This window comes from Taurulus bubalis, assembly GCF_910589615.1.
Source record: "Taurulus bubalis genome assembly, chromosome: 15".
Taxonomy (NCBI): domain Eukaryota; kingdom Metazoa; phylum Chordata; class Actinopteri; order Perciformes; family Cottidae; genus Taurulus; species Taurulus bubalis.
In genome coordinates, this window is record NC_136603.1 from 10,052,065 (window position 1) to 10,078,741 (window position 26,677).

Below are 26,677 nucleotides of genomic sequence, written 5' to 3' on the forward strand. Positions count from 1 at the left end.
CTTCTCCGATTTCTTTCTCTGGTGAAACATCTCCTTTCTTCTTTTATGATGTTGTTTTGGTGCTGTTCTGATACTTAACATGGCAGGACAGTGTGCAGCAGAATAGAACCAACCACAAAGAGAAATGTCTACTTGCTTCCATGGCCAAATATGGAGCAAAACAAAGATGGTTTTATTGTCAAGTGAGGCTGTCAGTGACTGCTATTGTAGTCCTGTCAATAAAAGGCAGAACCTTACAGTAAGACTAAAAGACTTGCAATCAGACATAACAGAGAAATGTGTTCAGGGAGAGTGAGAGGAGACCCCAGGTTGAGAAGTACTGCATGAAAACAAGAGGACTGTTGAATGTCCGTTTATCATTATCCCTTTCCCTCTATTCATCCCTCTATTGTGCTACAGGTTGGTCACTACACTACAGTGTTCCTCTGTCTGTATGGAGGGGGTGGCAACACATTGCCAGCTTTCATAGCAGCCTCAGACAAGTATTCCTGGTTTTCGGCCACAGCAGGGCGAATGCGTCCATTCTGCCGATAGAAGAAGCGTGTGCTGCAGTCCTGCAGGTACTCAGGGTTGTGCAGTGAGGACTTCGGTGGTAGACTGTGCTGCCAGTATTCCGGATTGTCAAAAGTAGCCTTCTTGCCCTTCTTATCAAACATGATTGTGCTGCTGGTGATGCCTGAGTGCAAAGCGTGTCCTGAATGCCCCGAATGCATGGTGTGTGATGGATACGATGGGTGAGGGAGGTGGCCAGGGGGAACTACGTATCCAGAGGAGGAGACCGGGTGGCTTGATGTTGATGGGTTGACTGTCTGCGATACTGATTGGGCAGCAGAGGACCCAGGGCCAGAGATGCAGACTGCGCCGGCCAATCCGTTCTTGTCTCCAGGGTTAAGGAAGGTATTCAGGTACAGAGGCTCGTTGATATACTCGTCCTCCCCGTGGGTGGATTGGTTCTTGGGGAGAGCAGCAGCTCCAGACATGTGCAGGGTGTGGCAACCCGCTCCATCAATTACTGCATGGGCGTCGCCATTCCTACGCCGTGTGACGAAGGGGTTTTCCTCTACTGGGTTGAGATAGTCTAGAACACAAGGGGGATGGTAAGATTAGCTAACATCTTTTCATCTCTTTTGAAACTGTAGCTATTGCAGCCACTAAAAAGTAATATATACGCATACAATAGTCTGCGATAGTTCTCAAAACTTTCAAAGTAACCTGAAGTGTTCTTGTCTCTCATGGCAGTCATGTAGCCATCCTGGTCCTTGTCTCCTTTTGTTACTCGTTCAGATAAAAGACCGGTGGGATCGGCACTGTAACGCTGTCCATTACTGTCCTCCCCTCCACCTTGGGAAGCAAAAATAGGATGAAAGAAAGGAATTACAAATATTGTACTTTGAACCGTACCTCAACGAAAAAGAGGATCCAATACAAATATGTGTGCTATTTATCTGCATCATCCTTTTAGTTAGTCCTTTAGTTATTCTTCAATAAAAAAGCGTCAAGTATTTTCGATGAAATCTATTAAATGGTAGTGAGTAGGGTTAAGTATGTTGTCCTGTGACTAATCTCTCTGGGTTCTGGCTGATGTCGAGCACTTCTTCATTTCTTATAGAGATTTGGGCGTTTTAGTGACTCGAGATATATTTTATTATTATTTATCGTTATTCATTTGCCACCAATAAATAGATGCTTGAATAGAGGCATCCCCTCTATTCGACACTCAATTCACACAATTCACACAATTAATGTAGAGCGAGTAGATACCCTTTATTTATACAACTTACTTAAAAGGTGCATAATACGAGATTGGGAGGATTTGGATTGCCTCTGAACAGCTCTCAACATGGCCAACGTATGAGCCGATGCCCCGTAGATAACTGTGCTAACAGCAAATGTGCTGATAGAGCTAACAGTATTTACCTGATTGAAAACCGGAGGGTGGGCGCTAAGTTTTCACAAATGTGCTTTTGGTTTGAACGACGTTATCAGATGTAGCCACCAATGTAACTAGACAGCGGTGCACGCTCACATGCACGGCATGTCAATCAAGCAAGGAGAAGCTCGCTTAACAACACAGAGGGAACACGACTGCATTCACTGCTCAGGTAGACATAACTCAATATCGCAAATAGTTGTTTACTACCATATCAATGCTCTGAATCTTGTATATTGGTCCTTTTAAGGCTCAATATCTCATTTTCCCACACAAACAAGTCTGTAAAGGAGGCATAAATGGGCACAAAGAATCTTGTCTTTCAAAAGAACTTGAAGCTGATATTGCTGCTTCCCTCCTGTTGCCTGAGAGGTGTAATATGTGGTTCAGTACTGCCAGACAGCTGCTAGATACGAGCTTAGCCTTTTGTCCTCATCTCCTAGATCCTCTACTGGTGAGTGATCCATCGTCACAGCCGATAGCTTCAGTCAAGGAAGGGAGAGAGCCTGTCTACTTGGTTGAAGGTGGTTTTCATTAATGAGTTTTTTATTGTGGAAAATAGCAAAGGTGTAGAAACAACCTATACATTAATCATACAATTTACTGAAACTATGATCTAACTGATGACAACTTGTGACATTAAATCAATTACATGTTTGGTTAAAAATTCTCAATTACCTTCAGTCACAAAAAATATCTAGATATTCTTTGATTGTTTTTTTGTTTATGGAGTAGTATAATGGACCAGTATCACTTTGATTTAAGGAAGCATAAAAACAAAATCAATCAATTAAATTAAATCACCTTGAGATAAAAAACTAAACATTTGTGCGTCTATATTACCGTAAGGTGAAAACAATAAAATAACACTGGTAAAGAGGAATATAATTGAGAGATGGTAAAAAAATGTCATATGCTGTGTTCACACCAAACACACTAGCGCTGGTAGCAGTCGTCATTCAGACGCTGTTGTGGGACTACAGATAATATTATCAATTTTATCGTTTGGTGTGAACGCAGCATAACGCTTAATCAGATATTGCTTTACTCATGGCAGTTTTCCTAAACATTGTGCAGATGTATACATAGTTGGGAACACAACCTGAATATTAAGACTGTAGCAAGAAAGTCAACATGCAAACTTTAGTCAAATGTCATTAATGCACAATGATGTCTTAGTTTTATAGTCCCTGTTACTCTTGCAATATCTATCAGTCTCACAATGTCTTCTGCTCACCTACTGGTTTGATTAAGGACACACAGTGAGGAGATTGCTATTCCCCTCAGTATTTCCAACTTTTGGAAACCACTTTGCTTTACCTTGTCCTGCAGCGAGAGCTGAACCAGGCCCGAGGGTACTTGACCTTGGCGAGGCCTGCTTCCTCAGGGTTCCGTTGCAGCGAGGGTCGTCCTGGATGCCACGGCCAAATCCACCACCAATCTGCACACCTGAGGACAAGTCCTGTGGTGGGAGGCAGCCTCCAGACACTGGTGGAACAGAGACCACTCTGGGAAGGTTAGCCAGCATGTCCTCCATGCTGAAACTGGGGTCCTGGTAGCCATACTGGTTCTGCTGGAAGGAGAAGAGGGAGAGCGTTAAGTAAGGGTTGAGAGAACTGGGGTGGGGAGTTATAACAATGCTTTTTTTCTGTTATTCTATGATTAAAGTTAAATTGATTCACCAAGTGAGTGAATAAATGCTGTTTTTCAGTCTTTGGTCTATACTCTGGTTCTGAAAGCAGGTAATTTACAAGTAAAGTACAAACAAATATAATAAAGCTTGAATACCATACACAGATTGTAAATTCAAAAATGTATTTGTGCTTCAAGTCTCAAAACGTGTTCTTTGTACCATTGTTCAGCTGTAACATGTAAATGTGACAGGCAGGAGAGGAGAGACAGCAGTGCCACACATTGATATGGCAGCATGACTGCCAAGGACAATTTAATTAAAAGGATTTTAATTAAAAGGCTTCATGCAGCAAAGTCTTAAAGTAGCCATATCAGCCCAGTCCTGCTGTGAGCATTTGTGTCTACACTCATAACAAAAAGGGAATATTTAGAACCTCACTGGGTCATTTATTCTGACATATTTCATCCCAGGAATCCAGCAAGGCGTTTTCTGTTCTTATGTTCCCTCGCCTACTCTCCTTTGCATGGTCTCTGAGCAGTCTGTAATGATACTAATGAGACATACAATAATGACTTTTTCCCCCCTCTTGCACTTGTGTTTCCTTAAACATGCAAGTTTTAAAGAATTACACAGGGGGCTGAAGCTCATGGATTTCTGGACTTGCGAGAAAGGTGCAGGTTTATAGTAAATCAAATGTCTGGTTATCAATTTTTATAGTTATTTATTTATCAGGTTACCCCAATTATTCATGACTTTTGGCATCCAGTATAGCACAAGAAAGTGGTGCCTCAGGCCTGTACGAAGAGTCAGACTCTAATAGCCTTTTCTTAGAAATAAGAGATGGGTCAATCACTGGTGGGACTCTTGACTATTTTTAGCTTGTGGAGTTGTTTTGGCAGTACAATTCTCAAATGTATTAAGATATCAGCACAAAGTTGCAGCAAACAGCAGCTTCAAATAAAAGTTCTACTACTGCTATGTCCTGGTCAAACTCTGGTAGTACTTGATGCTATAGTATTATAATGTACAAAGGCCCAAAAACTATCTATAGCTTGAAAGGGACTTTTTCCATTAACTTTCTATCTGTAACTGCATTTCATTTTCATTATCAGCGGTCTCTACTTTAAACCAAAAGGTATTAATAAAAGCTATAGTATGTTTTCATTTCCCTTTAACTGCAATGATTAAACCACTCTCTACCAGTCCTCCTTTACACTTCTTCCTCCTCTTCGTATTTTAACAGAAAATGCCGCCACTAACCTCATGTCTTTAGAACACATGAAAGTGAACATGAAGGTCAGTCGCACTATTTTTTTCAAACTCTTTTGCCCATCATGGCACTCAATAAATAAACTGTGGAAACACGGTAAACTGTAGGGAAGTGAAACATCACACTCACATATTTTGAAGAATAAAGTGTCCTATTCAAATAATTATCTGTAAAAAGCAGAGGGAGCTTATGGCGGCACAGTGTTTGCGATCACTATTTCTTGCAAATTCTGAACTGACAGTATATTAAAAGGTTAGGATTCGGAGCATTAATATGGGAGCATCAACTACTGGCAATGTAAAGATATAGAATAATGTGAGGTCGCTCTCCCTCTGTGTGTTGAAACCAGACCTTCTCCGTGCTTTGTTTACATTGCTGGGCCGGCCTCAAGTGCATGAGTCTCTTTGTTGTGCCTAACTGGCTAGCTAGTCGCTGCTGCTGTTTAGGATTCTTATTTCGTGTTGGACCCACAAATTAAACGCATCCGCATAACTATGCAACGGGCAGCGCTTGTGATGAAGTATTATGGAGAAAGACCACCTATGGTGGGCAGGAGGGAAAATGGATGGTCTAACAAACACAGTACTTTCAACCATGTGTGTATGTTTGTGTGTGTGTGTGTGTGTGTGTGTGTGTGTGTGTGTGTGTGTGTGTGTGTGTGTGTGTGTGTGTGTGTGTGTGTGTGTGTGTGTGTGTGTGTGAGTGAGTAAATTAAGGAAAAGCACTTTCAGCTATGCTACCATGCAAGTGAAGATTATATTTATGTGTACATATTGCATTTAATTGGCTAAAATAATTGAGTTCATTACAATCATCTACATGATTTATGTGGATGAATGTAGCCCTAGGAAATTAATCAAATTAATTCAGTATCAGCCCCAATAAATAAGACCATAAACAGTGAAGGCTATCTTGAAAAAAAAGATTCTGCGAATGAATAAACTTTCACCCCCTGAAATGCACCAAACAGAGTTGGAAAAGGAGTCATGTCTCTCATTGGCATTCGGAAGGCGTTTTTATCCTGACACAAACACAGGGGGATACTGGAATCCAAAATGGCTGAGTTGCCTGGCTGTGTGACTGGTTTTATGATAGATTTAAGTCCAAAGATAGACGGTGCACATTTGAACAGTTGAACAGTTTAAGAACAGAGGGAATCTGGCTCTCCACCACAATTTTGAAGAATTCCATTACCATCGCTTCACAATGGAGAAAGACCAAAGAAAACAGACAGAGAAAGAAAGAGGGAGATGAGTGTGAAACTGAGAAAGCTGTGTGAGACAGTTTTAAGTTCTCAATCTTTTGTGCTTGAACAGGAGAGTCCTGCAGCACATGCTGAGACAATGTATTCCCACATCACTTTAGAGTCCATCGAAATGATCTGAATGACTGCTTTGACTTTATACCGTCTCCTTTTCCATCACCCTGCTGCTATACACTCAAAACGAACTCTGAGTAAGGAGCAGTTCATGTAAAATGAAAAGATGAGCAACTCAATTCGAACTTACTCTACAAGGGAAAATAAACAAACCAAGTATTAAGTTGAATACAAAATAATTCAAGGGCTGACAGGAGAGACATGTTAGCCTGTATGTATTGATTATATGTATTTTGTTGTGTGTTTAATTATGATGGGATGAGTTCAGTTGTGTAATCTTTATTTGTTTTTATTGACCCTTCCTGACTGATTTACTGACTAAAATTGCTGATATGCACATGTGTAGCCATTGGACTGAGAGATATCACCTAAACCATTACTGGACATTAGCAATACCAAAGTAACATGGACGTTTTGGGACCTACAACAACATTGTTTTTATTAATGGTAAACAACTCAGCAAAAAATGTCAGTCTTTTTTTTAACCTTGAATAATAACTTTCCATTGAAATGGAAATTAGAAATGAGTGTGTCGCAGCATATATATATGACAAACTGAAATGAACAGGCCTCTAGTGAACTGTTGCATCAGCCAATACTATACTCGGTAGCCTTTCTCAGATGTTATTGAAATGTTTCATTACTACCATCTACTAGCACGTTGGCGATGTGGCAGTGCTATTACGACGGCATGAACAGAAAGATTTTCCTTAAGTCACAGTATGTTATATCTTTAAACATAGTGACAATGGAAATAGGTAAATAAATAATAATACATAATAATAAAGACCAAAAGCCTTAATTTGGAGATTCTTTAATAAAGAGCATACCTTGTTGGAGTCCATGTGTGCGCGGGGAGTGTATGCCAGTGGTGGAATGTTGAAGGAGTGGGGCACCAGGTACTCTTCAGCATCCATCAGGTCCTCCAGCTCCTCCTCGTCCAAGAGGCTCTGGAAGAACTTGCTGTCATTGGGGCTCGGCAGCTTCATGCGGTCGTCCCCCTGAATAAAGTTGTGTGTGGATGCACATGTTCATTAATTTGTATTAGTATTTAGGGATTAAAGAAATAATGCAACTAATCAGGTTTTACTTGTGTACAATTTAAGGCTCTTCACATCTTGATGGAAACAATATATTTCAAATAATCCCCATTCCTATTTTATTATTCTTATTTATTTTAAGTTATTATGAAAATATCAGAATAATAACATATGCACAAGCAAATAACACATGCACAAGCAAAGTGGTAAATATGACTTATAAAGACAAATGTAGACATGTAATCCAGATCTTGTAGTACGTCACCAACATGGACCTACCTGGATGACCAAGTATCTTTGGGGATCTCGAGCCATTCGAGTGAACTCTGCAGCCAGCTCCTTGAACTTGGGCCGACTGTCTGCATCAATCATCCAGCCTGAAAAATATGTTTGAGTTAGTGTCTGATCTAGGTTCTAAAGACATATATAGGTATTGATATTTAAACCTATGGATGCTTTATATTTTAGCCAATAGGCTTTGACTTTCAATTTGACCCTATTAACATGCTTAAGTTTTGCCTCATATTATTTATTTTCTGAGGTAAGCACCAGCCTCATCTACATCTATTAAGATCACTTTATTTCCTGAGTCACAATTAATTTAACGGCGCCTTGTGGGAGGAAAGGTGCTGTAAGTAGGTACGTGGTGATCAAGTAAAGTATTCTTCACACTTTTGTGTTGTTCTGACCATGTCAAACATATAAGCCATGCTCTTTCCTGTTTTAATGCTGTTTTCATTACAATTTACGATTTGACTTTGATGTAATTCCTTAGAGCCTAAAATAACCTACTCCCAAATTGTCAAACACAACAGCTTAGTTGGAGGCCCTGTATATGAGTGTAAAACTGCAACACTTTACGCAGCTATAGTTGTTGCAGAAATAAAAGAGGAAGTAAAGTGATCCAATGTAAAACGCAATAAAGTGTGCATAAGAAGCAACACCCCAGGAAGAGAGCCAATTAGACATAGTGGCCAAACATAGTGGTCCACATGTGATGCAATTGGGCGGAAAATGGGCACCGCCTCCAATTCTCTAGCCGCTTCTCTTTATGCAGCCATGGTAGGGAGGACGACGGATTGGTTGAAAATTTAATTTTGAGTTACAGGAATAATAATAGCAAGACATGTATCTCTATATCACTTTAGATCACATTAGCAAAGAATGAGCTGACCTATGATAACCTGTCGGTGCATTTTTTTGAATCAAACTTAATTATAATTTTGCTGATATAACTACCCACTTCAAAATATTTTTTAATTTAATCCATAGTGAACAATTACACAATTATTAATGAAGTTTTTTATCGAAAGATAAATACTGTTTCATCAAGAATGGCCATATGGAGTAATGTGCTCTTTTGCCAAGTTCTCTGTGAACACATGGGTATGATGCCAAAGCAATCATGTGATCTGGCCCCGAGTAAGGCCCGTCTAGGTATCCGGGGAAATAAGAGAAAGTGATCGGAAGACAGAGGGGTGTGGCTTTACACACAAATACACATACAAAATATTTATTATGTAAAAAGTATTATCTTGTATCTTGTCACGTAGTTTAATACCAGTAAAGCTCCTGAATATCAGGAAGTGCATTTCCACCACATGTGCGTGATGCAACATGAGTCTGTGTATTTGGGTGCATGAGCTCTGTGCATGTATATTAGTGCATAAAGAAAGGCAGATAACAGGCAGGTGACTGTGACCTCTTCCTGCTGTGCGCATGTGTCTGCTTGCCAGGTTGGCACCGGATCAGGATGTCAGTGAGAGCCAAGGTGACAGTGAGGGTCAGAGGCTGCAGCTTGGAGACTCCAGGACAAGGCCAGGGTAGCGCTGGCACCGAGCCTTTGTCCTGGTAGCAGTGGCCAGAGGTTACAACGCCACCTGTGACCCCAGTGCCTGACGGCATGACGGCAGTGACCAGCCAATGATACCAACATGTTGGTGGTTGGGGTCAAGTTCCTACTGTAATTTATTTTCTCCCAAAACTCTGTGATTTTTTTTTAAGGATTTCCCATTACTGTTGCCATCAGAGAGGTGTTTCATACGGTAACACTGACAATAGAAAAAAATCAAATGTAATGGATAGAAACAAAAAACTGGAAATCATGTGCAATACACTCCTACACAGAGGCTCTTCAATAAATATCAATAGTAGTTGAGACTGTCGGAAATATGCTGCATTGTAATATTTTGAGGCTGTGGTTTGTGGCAGTGTTTTATTTGATTATGTTATGTTGTAAGGACTTTAAAGTATTATGCCCACCCATCTACTTACATTTGACCATGACCATGTAGACGTCGATGGTGCAAATGGGAGGCTGCGGAAGACGCTCTCCTTTCTCGAGCAGGTCTGGGATATCTCTGGTGGAAATCCCATCGTAAGGCTTCCCACCAAAGGTCATCACCTCCCAGATGGTTACCCCTAAAAGGAAGAGGACAAGAGGAGGAAGAGGGACATAAGAAAAAAGAAGAATCATGTAAATATAAGAGAAAAAAAGAAGAGCGCTCAGTAATTTCGAGCAGATAGAGAAACGATTCTCAGAGGGAAAAGGACAAGTGAAGAACAGAGGAGTAGAATCGAGATGAGATGCAGTGAGGGTGTAGAAGGGTAAGAGTAAAGATTAAAGAGTTAAGAAGAGAGGGTTTTACAACAGCGCAGAGAAGAGACACGTAAAGACATAGGGAGAGAAAGAAGTGAAATAGTTGAAAAGAGAAATGGGAGATGTAAAAAAGCAAAGTGAAGAGAGAAAGAAGAAAAAGAAGAAAGAGGAAAAGCAAAGATGAGAGAGAGCAGAGGCGATCAGAGGGGATAGGATGAAGAGACAGGAGAGACAAAATTAGGAAGCAACAAAACAAAGGGGAAAGAAGAGAAGACAAGATAAGAGAACACATGTCAACTGAGGACAGGAGATGAGTTGAGGAGAGCAACTCATCAGAGTCTTGAAAGTCATCAGTCAATCTGAACTTTCACAACTCTTCAGCCTTAATCATGTCCGTGTTAATGAGCTAATGAGTGGTAAGCAGAATGCATGCACCGTATAAGATAGCAGTATAATAGCCCCCGGTTATAGAGGACCATGGGGACATGTGCACTAAACCATACCGATACTTTTAATCAAACACACATTATTCTCTTTGATACAACCCCTCTTGCATTTTTTTGTAATCATTGTTCAATGACTTTAGGAGTCATTGGTAACTTGAACCGCATTTTTTAAAATTTTAAATAAAGCAATACAAATCTCATTAGGCTGAAGGATAATGGAGAAGGTTGGTCTCGAGATTTACAAAGATTTAAAGGCTTAGCTCGGCCAGTTTGCATTTTACGATGGCTGTGATGCCCACATGTTCAAACAGTTGAAGAGGTAGTAAGAAATCATCAACACTCTTCACTTGTTCATCAGCAGTGCTGCAATGGCAAAACCTGCTGCAGCCGCCTTAGATCTATACACTACCTGCCTGTCAAGGAAGCAGTCTGGAGTTTATTGTACACGTAATGCACAGCATATGCCTCACAAGATTAACTTGCATCCATAATCTACAGCATTCCTGATATATTCTTTTTAACATGTGTTTTCCATACTTCTGCCTATTACTAATACAGTCTTGCGTTTGTTTTTGTGGTTTCTGTTGCAACCATTGCGCCTCTCGGTCTCGATGATGGGCTCAGTGGACCCATGAGGTTGCTAATCTCAGTGACGGCTCTCCTTTGTTCTGACCCTACAATAATGTATACAATCTAAAAACTAAAATGTAAATGACCATAACACACACACAATTAAAGCAACCATAATCATGAATTAATATCTGCAATAATAATTAAGGCGTTTCCCATTAAGCTTGAGAACATTTTTCATTTTAACACTTCAGTCCTTTAGCACTGAACATACTAGTACTTATTTATTTTCATGCACTTAGACAATTGTTATGTCCATCAAACTCTTGTTGCTAATCCACTCATCATAAGTCACTTTGCATAGAGGTATTTTAATGTCACGTTAAAAGGTAAATTACTGAAGAATATATCCTATCTGTCTCTTATATGAACATAATGTGGCTCTAATGGTTTGTCTACTGAATGTAGGTTCCTTAAAAGATAAATAAAGAAATGTGAAGCTTACCGTAACTCCAAACATCACTCTGATGAGTAAACTTCCTGTAATGGATACACTCCAGTGCCATCCATTTGATGGGCATCTGCCAGGTAGAAGCACAGTACATTATATATGATGCAATATTTGGCATTACAAATAATATATGTCTTTCTCATTCCCTTAAATACAATTGATAAGGAAACTGATGATACACATTTTAGATTACATTTAGATTATCTGTTAGTGAGGTGTCGGTATGAATGTTTAGGCAGAATTGAAAAAATGTTAACCATGAGAGAAATGAGACAATGAAGGAAAATAAGGTTTTGATGAAACAGAAGACAAACATACACACAAGCCAGATATATATGAAATGACCACGCCTCTGAATTGCACTTTGTAAAAATGACCTTGCAGCACGACAAAAACAATGCCCATTGAATCAGTCAGGATCAATTAGGATTCTTTGTCATGGTGGACACACAAGTTCCCAAGTTCAGCAGCAATACGTTGTAATCAAAGTCTGTGTATGGAAGAAGTTGAGGTGGATGGATGGGTCAAACATGGGATTTTAATCTAGACTTGTGTCCATGTCTTGTGTGATCCCAAAAGTCAAAGTTGAGTTATTTTAAATTATGTAGATTACGTAAGTAAAGTTATTAAAAAAAAGACTTATTTAAACCCAAACTACAATCTTTTCTTTCCTAAACCTAAGCATGCACGGGTGTTGCCTTAACCTAACAAAGAAGTAACACCAGAAAGGAGGATGAGAGGATTGAGCTTTTTTACCTGTCCTTTTTTCAATTTGACAGCATGAATCATTGATTTCACTTTTTAGATTTTGTAATGCTTTCCCTCAACACCCTGTCCTCACACTCAAATAGCTCTTGCTTGCACTTGGATTTGCTTTGCTTTTGCTGAAACTGTATGCATGGTCGCCTGCAGATATATCATTGCTTTCACCAATGTATTGGGCTCTCGCTTCAGCCTTTCTCTTCACACTCAGGCTTCTTCTGTGTGCTAATGAATCGTCCGCTCTCAGATTTCTCCTCTACTCTTGGATTTTCTGTGGAACAACCCTGTTAAAATTCCCAAACCGATAGAATGCCAGGTGTAGTGTTGACCAATTAAAGGATCCCTGTCTTGTTACGGGTGCATTGCCTTTACTAGGCAGTTCCTTATGGGTGGTTACTCTTTAATCTGGTTCATCCACTGGGTGTAACCATCTTTTTAATATTGCGTTCTTTACCACTTTTGGAATAAAAGGTCAGTTAATACACGTACCAGCAAGCCGCTCATACTTTTTTATTTGACAATAATAGCTGCAACAGCCTCCTGTTGGTGTTCTAGAGGGGACCGAACAGTGGTGACAGTCAGTGGAGCAAGTTACACTTAGTGGCAAAAGTAGCCGCCGCACATTCCAGTAAGAATTGGTTTATGTTGTTAAGAAGTGTTGCCAACCAGTGCAGCACCAGCCTTTTTATGTGGTTAGTGACTGCAGCAGCATGCTACTATAATAGTGAAAAGGAATACTCTACTCTAAGCAGTACAGCAGATTTACCTGAGGCAGGGATTAAACATCGGTCAACACTACACCTGGCATTCTATTGGTTGAGGACTTTTTACAGGGTTATTGCACAACAATTTAAGAGCAGATCACAAACACACAAAAGCAGCCCAAGTGTGAGGAGAAGGGCTGAAGCTGGAGAGCAGGACATATGTGCAAGAAACAATATATTCAGTGCAATCTTACATTTTGAGCAGAAATCCAAGCGCAAGCAGGGGCTATTTGAGTGTGAGGGCAGGGTTGTGAGGGAAAGTATTACAAAATGTGAAGTGAAATCAATGAATCATGCTCAGAAATTGAGAGAACTCACTAAGATGCTCACTAAGAGAGAAAAGATGAAGAAATAGTTTGAAAACAAAACAAAAAAAGGGGCCACGTACAGAAACCTCCAAAGACGTGTTTGTTTACTACATTTATAGAGTTTTGAGATCTCCATTGCCCAAAAGTAAATAAAATGGTTCAATAGAGCAGAAAATAATCTCAATGACTCCACTAAAACTGTCCTTTGTAATGAGCTAAGCTCTTCCCTCAGGATATACAACCCTAATTAATATTAATGTCTGCTGTTGTCTTTTACAACATGCCAATGGTATGATCCAAAATACTAATTCATTGTCTCTCAAACAAAAGATAATAAAAACAGTGAACAAGGTCACTCCTTGCAGGCTCAAATGGTACTACACTATTAGTACAGTAGAGTATACCAGCCAGTACAGTACTGGTTTAATAATACTAGCAGTACTCCTACATATATTACAATTTCCACTAGATACTTTGCTGTTCCTACTACATAATTCATTCAAATATTTAGAACAGAATAATGAAATTGAAATTAAACAAATTTGACCAATAAATCGTTTTGTTTTTTACTTCCCGAAGCGAGTGTTGAAAAGGACCCAAATTATGTACTGTATGCAAATTTGTGATTTATGATATTTATTGATGCACCAATACTGATAACAATATTAGTTACTGGGGCGATAAATTACATAGCTATATGCATATATATATATATATATATATATGCATATATATATATATATATGCATATATATATATATATGCATATATATATATATATGCATATATATATATATATGCATATATATATATATATATATATATATATATATATATATATATATATATATATATATATATATATATATATATATATATATATATACATACTGCATATTTTGCCACTTAAAACAGTTACAATTATTTTATAACATCTTGGGTGTAAGATGTCAAATGTAGACATACAAGTTATTTTTTTAAATTGTGGAATTATTTGTCTGACTGTAAATGACGTGCTACAAAGTGATGACATGCTTTACCTTTCCTCCATCAGCATTATACTCCTTCTCATTAACATCCAGCAGCCGAGCCAGACCAAAGTCGGTAATCTTGATGTGGTTGGGAGATTTGACCAGGACATTTCGGGCGGCCAGATCCCTGTGGACCAGCCTACGCTCCTCAAGATACATCATCCCCTGCAACGCACACAGCAATTATTTTATATCGAGTTCATTTACATAAAATACACCTATCTGCAGGCATGAGCGTGCACTGGCATAAAGAAAGCACACACATGCAAGTCTGACTCCTGTTCAACATCACCATCTGTCTTCATCATCACTTCCATCATCAAGACCCCATTAGAATTTCTATAATTATTTGTGTCATCACCATTATCACAACATTGCTATTTTTATCAACAACTAGAATGTGGAAAGGTCCTTTGGTATTGCCAAATGCTTGACAATGCAATAAAAGCATCATCAACCCAGAAGCAGGTTTTCAACAAAGACAAAAACACCTATCGGAGTGGGGAAGCATGTTGGAGTTAAACATTTCATTTAACACATGTACTGAACAATTAGAGACATTGATTATCTGCCTCAACAAGGCAAAAACAATTGTCTGACATTAGTAGATGTTCCGACAAGTTTCCATTTGATGAAACTACACAATTCATTTCTCGGGGATCTTCAGAGTATAGAGCCCCCTAAAATCCTCTTGGAGCTTTAAACGTGGACTACAATTGAGCCATTGAACTCACACACACTTGAAAAAGACTTAAATTAAAATAAAATGTACAAATTAAAAAAGTATTTCTATTTGCGGCGTCAATCAGGGTCAGCATATAAACAAGTTTGGTCTGACTCAAAATGTCAATAATGTCCTCAAGCTCCAAAAGAACAGCTCTGTATAATTGTGTGAAAGCTTTTCCGCTGCTGCATCTTGTGCCCACATCTAGAGTCTACACTGAGTATTGTGCGTCAATGCCAGGACCTGAGGAGAAAGAAAGATGGGACCTGAAGAGAAAGAAAGATGAGGGAAAAAAACTTTCAACTATCAAATTGGACGAGCAATAACAGAAGCCACTTTGTTTCAAGTGGCAAGAGCACAGAAATACATGGCCTTATTTGAAACTATAACAAATTGGATTTAGCTGGAGTGGCTGGAATGAAAGGAGGAGTGGATGGAGGAGGAGAGAGGAGGAAGGGTGGGTAGATGTGGGGTTGAGTGGCGACAGTAAGAGGTGAGATTACATTGGTAAGGCTATAATCACACTGCCTCATTTGGCTCCCTCCCAGGAGAGAACATGTGGTTTCAGCACACACCTGCTCATTTACACACAAAACCACACGAACATGCAACTTGAATGGAGATACACCTGTGAATGTGTGTGTGCACGCATGTGTGTGTGTGATGGCGAGAGTGGAAAGAAGTTGACAGAGGAACCGAGAAAAGATCATAATGGCATAAAGGCAAAAAAGTAATGATGCTCGCTCTCGCTCTCTCTCATATTATGTATTCTGGTTTGATGTTTGAAAATGTACCAGAGGATGCTGTGTAATTGGGATATTTAATGTATACATCTGAACGTGATTCACTCACCCTTAATTTAAATAAGTCAATGCATACAAGAGTTAAGACATCTCAGGAAGCCACATCACATTAACAGAAGTTGTCCGGATCTACTTGAAAGGGATCCTGTCCTCGTTCTAAGTGAAGGAAACCCCGGTCGCTCCTTTGCTGCTTGCTGTGTCGGATAGCAGGCAGCACTGTGTACTGCCTTATATATGTGAGCACATATTTGGGTCGACACATCCTGATTGGCCGGCTCTGCTTGTGCAAAAATTCTCAGTGGGCAAATGTGTGTGCGTGATAGAAGGATAGTATTATACCCACAGAGTCCTGTAGAGTCTTTCTGTGCTTATAGACCCAGGGTTACAATATCATAACCTTTGTTTCATCAGTTCCTCATGACATTGATAGATTCACAGATGAAGTGAGGAAGCTTAATTAAAAAGGGGAGGATGTATCTGTACTTCTTTGTTACAATACTAACCAAACTATGCCATATAAAGCAATGATGTTAGTAACTAGAAAGAGACAGTGCCAGATCCCTTGACGCTTTAAACTAAACGTGCCACCAACGGTTAGTGGGATCAGGACACATGGGGAAGTGCATGGCCCTCTCTTATGGATAGCACACAGTATGGACGACATTAACTGCAGTTTATGTTTGCTTGGAGGAGTATTATCTCTGGCCTCAAGCTCAATATGCTCTTGTGTGCCAAATGTTAGCTCAGCTGTGAACCATTGTTGCCAACTTGGAAATATGTTAAACTGATACGAGATTTATGAACTTCTGGCAGCTTCATTTAAATGACTAATAAAAAATATATGTTCCAACAACGAGTGGGTGCTTGGTGATAAATGTACAGTAAGACTTTTTTTTGCTTATTAAGTGCCTCACCGAAAAAGGTCTGTTTCCATAATTTAGCTACCGCAATCTAACAAATTTATATTCAGGTTGGTTTATGACCTCAACTGCTAAAGACTTCTGAGCAGTTGATTCCTAATCTCTTCACCTATTATTAATGTTATAAGTGGGCGTTATAGGTGCTTATTATTAAAAAACTGCCCCACTACTTTGTGAAAGTGAAACTTAATTGTGTGGACTGAGACAAACCATCTTTACGTTTCGGCAACAAAAAATACTTGGCATCTGTGAAGCTGATATCCGCTGATAACCATTCAATCGGCTGATCACATTCAAAGTGGGTGATCTTCTGAGAAAATAGCTGATGGCAATATTGTTGGCACTAACAATGGTGTCGGTTGTGCTGTAGTGTGAGCTTATATTCCAAGTTCAGGGAGCATTGTGGTCAAAGAAACATTAATGTAGACAAAGAGGATGACAATCAGCATCAAAACCCACCGATGTGATTTATATTCTTCTCTGTGTGATTTGTCCAGCTCTTGCAAGAATGTGTTGCTCAGTGTAATACACAGAAAGGGTATAATTGAAAAGGATAAAGGTTGGGATCTGAGTTCATTGCCAACAGTATCCAAATCATCAGAGTATGTTTGTGTGTGTGTGTGTGTGTGTGTGTGTACGTGTATATGTCCTGCTATACACTGCCAGGTTTCTGACAGATTCTTATTTGTACATAAATCGCACTCGGTAATCTCCTCAATTTTCGAGACAATTAAGCAGAGGAGGGAGAATGGATGGCTTGGCAACCCGTGAATTTTAATTTGCCAGCACAATGAGATTGAGAGGGGGAGGTGATGGAAGTGTGCAGAGTGGGAAGTGGCTGCAGACGTGCGTGAGGAACAAACTTTTTTTCTTTTTCTACTCGGTTGCTTTCATTTACTGCCCTCCCATGTGGACATGATGAGAATAACTCACTGCCAGACTTTCGTAATTGTAGCAAACCTCCATACGACAGCCAGGGAGATGCCAGTAGTGGAAGTTGTATTTCAGGTAAGCCTGCCACCAGAGAAAATCCATGGGCTTGAGACAGACTCTGTTATGATCGGACCTCCAGACACGGGCTGCTTTCCAATCAGTAGGGATCAGGCCCGTGCCCTAAACCCTGCACATGGAGATTTCACATAGGAAAGCAAGCCACGGAAATAATCTCCATGCTGGGAGCAGAAAATGTCAAAGCTTTGAATCACACAGAATTTCAGAAAAATTCAATTGTCACCAGTTTTTATACTAACCTCGGTACAAGGCTTTTCTACATTTCACAGTCATATAACATTTTGTTTTTCTTGATACTTTTGCATCTAGCGATGAAAAAAAAAAAAGCCTAAATGTAACCTTCAACAACTCTGCTCAACAATCTTTGCTATCCGTGTTTTGAACAGCCTATTGTTGCTGCAGTGGGCGAAGACATTACAGATTCCTTTTGAATTAAAATAACACAAAAATACAAATGGAAGGAATTCAGATTTGAACAAAAAGAAGGGAAGATTAAAAGTGCCTAAGCAGTGCTACAGGTCTGTATGCTAGATGCTTAACCACTCTCACCAGTCAGGGAAATTACGACTGTCCCAGAAAATATTCTGACCTCCCGTCATGGTTATTTATGCTTATTTCAAAGAGTCACGTGAAGACATATTTGGGGCTGGTGGCAAAGGGCTGGAGATTAAATCAATAGGAGAACAGCAAGAAGAGCTTGTGCCCATTTTTCACTGAAAGGCACTTCCCACTGCTGTTTATTCTAGCAAGGCAGATGCACGCACAGTCACACACAGAAGAAGCTGTCAAAACACACACACACACACACACACACACACACACACACACACACACACACACACACACACACACACACACACACACACACACACACACACACACACACACACACAAATCTATAATCAAGTGATTCATCCTTATTCAATGTTATTCATGAGGAAACACTTCTAATGAGATTGAACATCCTACAGAGGCTCTATAACCCTCTTGTGTGTTCTCTTTCTTCAGTTAGGTGATCCGCCTCATGTGTTGGAGTTGGAAAGATGGCCCTTACGGTGGATTTGTCCCCATAGCGACACAAAAGGAATTTATTCCTGGATCTCACAGCAGGCCACCATACCATAACCAATTACTACTATTTGTCACCTTCACTTGTAACTTCTTCTTTACCATTATCCATATACCATTACCATTAAATCATATATGCCAAAAATTCCCATTTGTTGAGGTGTGGTGATGACGTGTGTGGCTGTGGCTTCATGTGAATGGCTTGACAGATATGTCATTTAATATGGCTACAGTACTATTAAATGTCATTCATGTTTAATTTAATGGAAACATTATGGGGCCTATGCACTGTTTATTTAGTAGCTTAGAAAACAACAAACTTGTTTTACAGGTATTATTATGAAGCAATTCTAACAGCAAAAAAGTCCCTGGATGCTGTGGTGTAGTTTGGCCCTTGTAGGATATGGCTCAAGCACCTTTGAGTATAAATTACCAAAAGCTACAACGAATCACAGTGAAAAGTACTTTCATTTTTACTTAAAGTCAGTTGTTGTGAGATACATTACATCTCTTTTTCAAGACTGTACAAAATTGCATCACTATGAATGAGAGTAATTGTATTCTGCACACTGAAAGAGTGCATGACTCATCTGTGCTGATTATGTCTTTATAGTAAAGCCTCTTTGGCTCAATTTAATTGGGATGCCAGTATTTCTGGAGGACACAAGATGTTAGTGACTGCCTATTTTCTGTTATGATATTGTGAATAACAAAATTTCAGTTCTATTCTAGGCTTGTGACACCAGTGCAGCATCTGCTTGACGTAGCACATGCTTAATGTATGGTTTGGATATAAAAAGATCACAGTGGGCATGGGAGAAGGTGAATCACTGTTTAAGGGATGAGGTGAAACGAATCGGACCAATGCGGAGGAGGAATGAGGGGAGAAAGGGGTTGACGTTAACACAATACTGATGAAAGCAGTAGGCTTTCATTTCATTTTGAGCTTCCATGTCAGAATGAATTTAGAAAATGACATTAGGGGGCGCTTGAATATGATCAATTTGTCTGTCCTCAAACTGTGTTAGTGGTGTATGAGGGAACCCTTGTCTATATGCATTTATTCTCTCTGATGAATGCCGAATGCAGAATCCACCGGCGTACCTACAGCGGAGAGGAGTGTTCATCTCTCTTATATGACCAAATACTATCATGAGTGTAATAGAGGAGGCACAGTATGCAATCATCACGTTGAATTAATAATAACTTGGCAAAACAATTATTGTGCTGATTAAACAAAAGGATAAACAGATATGGATATTGTGTCAAAAAGTAATTTTCAGCCAATCCTAAAAATTCCCTCACACACACATAGTATTTTGGTTGTGGCGTCAGACAATATGAAATTAAATATTTGCTCCAATTTATCTTGAACTGCAGAAAAGGAAGTCTTTGTATTTTTACAAGAGTTAATTAAACAGTGCTGTGTTCTTTGCATACATAGAACATTGGTATGCAAATATGATGGGTTGCTGAAGCAAATGTGTGTAGAATGATCTCACACACACACACACACACACACACACACACACACACACACACTCTAACCGTAACCATCATAACTACACGCCAAACCCCAACCTGATCTTAAATTCTAATTCTAACCTAAAATCCAAGTCTTAACCCTCAAACAGGTCTTTGAAAGAAGTGAGGACCACTCTGAAGGTCTAAAACTCAAATTGGTCCTCACAAAGATAGATAAAGTGAACACACACACAGAAGCCCATTAGTGCGCCCAGACAATTCTCAACTTTGCGTAGAGCATTTATGGACGCCTAGGAGCCAGCAAGCTGGCCTGAATCGTCTTGTCGAGTGAAGTCTCTCTTCCCTCTATCGCTGCCATCTCTGGTTCAGCATTAATGAAAGGGGTTAGAGAAGCAATTAAAATGCCAGTTGAAGTCAAGTTATGGTCTTTACTCACTCAGTGACCTAGCATGTCAATTTTCTGATGGAAGCAGGGATATAAGCTGAAATAAATGAGATTTGTTTCTATACATATAATGTAATAATTAATTAAACCTTAAAGCTATAGGAAGTGCTTGGTGTTAAGTCCTAAGGGGATATAACAAACATACACAAGTGCTTTTCGGAAAACAACAATTAACACACAACTAACTGTGAAATATTGCAATTTTGTCCAATTCACACAAGGAGAAGTGTGTGAATGCCAAATGCCACATTTTACTGGGAGACATTATTCTGGGAGCAAACACTATACATTAATAGTATACAAGAGCCAATATCTTGCATAAAAAGTAGTTCAAATTTGTTTCATATACCTCCAAATGAGGGCTCATGAAATTGTATTTCATCATATGAGCTTTAAATTATGAAAAAGAAAACAAGTTTAATTTATCAAAACCAGCAGGGAAAAAAATCTATGAAAAGGCATTGGCATTAATATGAAAAAAAAAAAAATTAGAGCAAGCATGGTGATCTTAATCTCAACCTTCTTCAAATGTTTTCTCTAATTTGGATTACTGAGCTCTCTCAGGAACAACTTCTCTAACTATACTGGCTAATACTGTATATTTAGTGTTGTACAGTATGTCATGATCTCTTTCAATCAGACCCACAACAAGTATTGTCTGAAGTGTGGCATTTTCTGATGTGGAATTAAAAAGACTTATGGCTTTATAAAAAACATTATTTGAACTCATTGAGCTGAATTCATTTGTTACAAAGTGTCATGGGATTTCTACAAGGTATTTACAGGTTATACACAAATAAATCAGCTAAAATGGGTATTATCCTGCACTTGTAAACTGAGCACATTTGAACACTTTACAGATTTGTTTTAAGCACCAAGCTTAAAATAAATGAGTTAATTGTTTCCAACAAAGTTAAATGCCACTTCACACATATTTATTCCGTGACTCTTTCAAAATAAAGCGTTCACAGTGCATTTTCTCACCCAAAAAACATAATAATAAGAAATGTTACACTTATAACCTCATTCATTGTCATTTTATCTCAGCTTGCCAATGTCTTCCCTACAACATAGGGGCTTAAACATACAGGGTCAGTGATTGACAGCCCACATGACCCCTTCCCAGTTAGATGCATAGTAACGTCTTTGACGGCATACGATTACAAAAGCATACAACGCTGCTAAGCTCTATCCAGGAGGCTGTAGCTTTTTTTCTTTTCCTTGACTTGTGTTTGACAGATCAGTGTGGGAGAAGTAGTGTGTGTGTGTGTGTGTGTGTGTGTGTGTGTGTGTGTGTGTGTGTGTGTGTGTGTGTGTGTGTGTGTGTGTGTAAATCTATTGGTCTTTGTTGGATTTTTTTAGGACATCTTTGAAGTCAGTTCAGGCATCAGGTGTCTAGCAGAGCCTGCTCAAGGACAATTCAACAAGGTTGATGATTGGCAGCATAGAGGCTTGAAACAAAATGATCTGCTTAAAATAAAAAAGACAAACTATGGCTGATTACTCTCCCATTATAAGTCAATTCACAGGAAAGCTTATAGCTTCAATTTAGCATTGCAGAGGCTGTTACCTGGGACCATCGTTTAGAGGTTACAGAACACCGGGGGAATGGATGCTGCTATGATCCTGGAATAATCATGAACAACAGAGACATGATTTGTAAAGAAATATCAAATGACTTGAGGTGCTTGAAGAGGTTATTTTATTTCATGACATTGACATTCTAGATTGGAGATGAGGAAATTATTCTGAGGGAGAAGTGGAGTTGTGTTTTTGCCGAAGAGCTGTCAAGCAGCCATCACTCTAAATGGGATTCAACCTCTTTCCTGTAACTGTCACAGTGGCAGCTGAGCAGGGACTGACCCCACTTGGCCACAGCAGTTGATGTTTAAGTTAACAATTCTGCAGTCATATAATTCATATGGTCTGCTTCCAGTGGAATAATCAAGTCAGAATGTAATATAAGTTCAGCTCATGAATGTGAATAGATGGTTCGTGTGTGTGCTTGTACTTGTGGCAATGAACAATTATTAAACATGAGGGACTGAGGGATCAACAATCCACAAAGAATCCCAATAACTTCTCTTTCGAATTCTAAAAAAATAGTGTATCCAGAACTCTAACAATTACTTTGCTAATAAAATACATATTATCTCGAGTATGATCATTTATGGCTGCATTTTGAGCTTTGAAGAGAGGGCATTTATTCTCCGTTGTACACATTAAGAATTCAAATTTTTGTTTTGAATAAGCAGAAATAATGAGGCACATTTGTTCACCTTGCCTCGCAGGACCTTTATCCGTAAGTGATTGTTTTAATGAAAAGAAATAAACAAAAACAAAACTTGCCAATAAGCGAGAGGAAAACACCAATAGCCCTTTCATTTGAAAATAAGCTAAGAGTTTAGCTTATCATTTTAAAGCCGTTCATCCAGCTTGCTCTTATGAATGAATGTATGAAGAATATCCTTTGACCTCACCTCCCATAGAAGGAGGGACTGAGGGAAATGCTCAGGCAGAGAGAGAAATAAAGGCAACAGCCATGCAAAAGCAGATTCATCTACTGATGCTTTAGGTGAGCATTTTATGTAAAACTTAGCTTTTATGTTTGCAAAAATCATACTTTTTGGCTTCACAAAGGAATATCCAACATATAAAGAATGTATATCAGTGGCACTTATGGTCATAGAAATGACTACACATTTAAATACCCTTATGTCGGCTTGAAGTCAAGTTTGCGCAGTATAAACACAATAAACAACACGTTAGCAAGCACTTGTTTGAATCTCCATATTTTGACTTCAAGGGAATTAGAACGCTGTTTAGATTGCTTTCCTTTACTATCAGAGGGATGATAGGAAACAGTGCTAGAAAACAGTCTTTGTGCTTTAGGGATATACAGATTTAATATAGTTTCGGCTGACAATTAGATGCACAGTTCATTACAGTTTTCATGTTTGAGTGAACAATTTTTATTAAGCAGAAAAAGAAGAAAAAAAAGTTTTCCAGTGAAGATAGACATGCGCGGACTTTAAGGCTTAAAGTCTGCGCATGTCTATCTTTTGTAGTCGTACACTATGGAAGTGTGTAGTGGTGTCTGTGTGGACAGTATGTACGGTGTATAAGATAGGGTCATAAACATTGCACAGGGCTGCCAGCATATCATTAACCTAATAACAACCGCCCATCTATGGTCTGAAGGGGTCGGAGGGGTTTAGGTGAGGTTAGGAAAAGGGTAGGACGTGCTGAGTAGCACATTTAAGACCAACAAATGGAAGGACACAGAGCAACAGAAGAGCAGGTTTACATATTGGGAGGGCAAAGAATAACAAACACTCAGCAGAAACATCCATCTTTCTCATTGTTAATGGAATCATCTCATTTTTTTTGTCTGTTGCTGTCTCTGCAGAGAAGTGAAGTCCCCGCATCAAAATATTGCAAGGGTAATTTTCTCTTTCAAATAGCAAAAAGATGCAGGGTATGGAGCAGCTGAGTCGAAGGTCATACACCGCAACAAACAGACGATCCAGCAGCCTTAAAGAATTCCTCTCAATTACGTATCGGGGGCTTGTTTTCATGGCAATGCATACAAAATCCCATGCCTATCACATCGCTATACTATGTGCACTTTTACCAGGTGCTTTAAATACAACTTCCACACTCACCAGGTTGAAAAATACTATTGTATGATCAACGTGATAAATTAAGAGATATAGGTTACAAAGCATCTGCTTAAAGGCATCATTGGCCTGAATTTCTCACTGGTGTGATTTCAATTTTAGATACTGCTGGATTTTTGCTCTATTATAATGATAAAACACAGCTTGGACTTAGTTGAGTAATAAGGTTTGGAGGGTTAACTCAATAAATTTTACAACATCCGTTATTTCCCCTTTTCGTTCTCTTAAATGTGTTTCAATACTGCAATATGTCCACTGGATGGCTATTGGTTCTCCAGTCATGCCATCTGTCTGTGTGCTCGTCTCTCTCTGTCTCATAGATATAAGTTATGGGCCACATTGCAAAGTGTTGCACACTTGGTCATCACTGACAACCTGGCTATGAGATGGCAGCGACTGCCAATCCCTGAGGGAAACACACACACATGGGTGCATGCGAGTTAACAATACAAACACATTACATTTGTGTTGCTAAGTGAGGGATGGCTGATAGTACTATAATGTAGGGACAAAACACAGAGAGAGAGAACTAAAGCGAGGAACACATAAAGGTGTTAGTCAGTGTGTATGTGTGACCTAGACTTGGCGATTCAGCCTCATTTCCTGTCAGTTTCCCACTACAGAGTCACTACCGCCACCCTGCCAGCACGCCGGTGTGCCAGGCGCCCACAGGCACCTTTGGGTTCAGGTGGCAGATTCATGACACACGCCAACAACATGACCTTGTCCTGGAAGGGCCCATTCAAGCCCAGTGACGGGGGAAACGGGGGCCAATGGGGTGAGTAGGAGTGGAGGCAGAATGAGACACCAGATGGATATGTTAATGTGCTTGGCATTGGTGTAATTTGCTGCGATCCCTCTCTGTCTTGCTCTTTCTCTTGTTCAGTCTGTCTCTCTTGCTCTTATTGCCAATGAGTACACACACAGCAGAAAAACATCATACTTAAAGTGCCATGGCGGAATTAATATATGACTGGTCAGCCTCCATCAGCAGCCAAAGAGCTACAGCCACATGGTCCGATTAGCGGCGCAGACCCACTTCGTTTGTATATTTTTCAATTACAGTAGTCTGTAATTTGCACACAAAGTTAATCGCAATTAAACAAAGCAATTTGCAAGTAGAAACGTGTTTCTCTAATGTGCATCTTAATAATACAGGCGTCAAATAAACGTATGAAACAGATTTCTTTCTTATTTTGAAAGGTGTTAAAATCGCGCTGTGAAATGAGTTTGTTAATTAATTTGTTGACACGCTATTAAACAATGTGGCATGTGTAATTATTTGTGTGTATGGAATAGAAAAATCATTAAAATAAGTGAACAATGTGTATCTTATTTGCATGTAACAAGCCATGCGTTTAGTAAAGTCATGCTGCACAATTTGGTCATATGCTTGTGTGTGTGTGTGTATTTTTGTGATTCTGCACTTGCAATGAAACCAGAGGTACTTGGATACAAACATGCTGCCCAAATCCCCCCTCCCCCCCCCCTTACCCCAACTATAACTGATACCGACCTTGCGCACAAATTATTATAATATACTCAAAATGAATTAGGGATCGCTCCTCAACCATAAGGCTTATTTGCATAAGCTAAGAAATATGAATCCCTTGTCTGAAAAACTTTCCAATTTATGTCCAGGACTTGGTATGTCATATGGGTGTGTTTTGTTTGTTTGTTAAAATACGTTGTAATAATACATAGTTAGAACGACATATAATTAGTGTAGGCATCGTACAAGTTAAAGACTGTTTTTTTAAACAGTGTAATATTCGTCGTTTTCAGGAGATTAATGCTCAATGAAAAAATATGATTCATTTGAATAAGAGTCTGAACTTTGACATACAATATGACGCAAATATTCATGCAGAATAAAGTACGCTTCCACAAACAATTCCCTGTCACTGAATTCATGTAAATGAGAAAATAATAGACACGAATAGACTTCATACTTTTTCATGATAACAACTTAATGGTCAAAAAAACACATTCCTCTATAGTGGAGCCGTAAAGTAGAACAACCTGCCCACAATTCAGAAACTGTGTATTTCACAGAGCATGTTTCATGTGGCTTTAAATAAGTGGTTGCAAAGTACTATATAGCTTATTCAATTTAATATGGTTTAACTTTAACTTTTGATGATCGAGACAATAAGAGCACGTTGACGCAGCCACCCTGCACCTGCTATTTATATGTTGATTGTACTGTCTGCCCTTGTGTGTGTGTGTGTGTGTGTGTGTGTGTGTGTGTGTGTGTGTGTGTGTGCGCGTTTTTGTATCTTGTAGTGTGTTAGTGTTG

The 26,677-nt window shown here is 39.2% G+C and overlaps 1 protein-coding gene across 1 annotated transcript in view; it reads right to left on the minus strand.

Moving 5' to 3' along the window:
* Positions 1-407: 407 nt before the first annotated feature.
* erbb4b (erb-b2 receptor tyrosine kinase 4b) overlaps positions 408-26,677 on the minus strand; it is a gene marked incomplete at both ends in the record, with an annotated part of 274,023 nt that continues 247,753 nt past the window's right edge. The window contains 8 exons of the mRNA XM_079231242.1: positions 408-1,078; positions 1,213-1,341; positions 3,251-3,500; positions 7,042-7,212; positions 7,531-7,628; positions 9,526-9,672; positions 11,372-11,447; positions 14,252-14,407. Of these exons, the coding sequence (XP_079087368.1) occupies positions 408-1,078; positions 1,213-1,341; positions 3,251-3,500; positions 7,042-7,212; positions 7,531-7,628; positions 9,526-9,672; positions 11,372-11,447; positions 14,252-14,407 (1,698 nt within the window). The remainder of the gene's footprint in view (positions 1,079-1,212; positions 1,342-3,250; positions 3,501-7,041; positions 7,213-7,530; positions 7,629-9,525; positions 9,673-11,371; positions 11,448-14,251; positions 14,408-26,677) is intronic.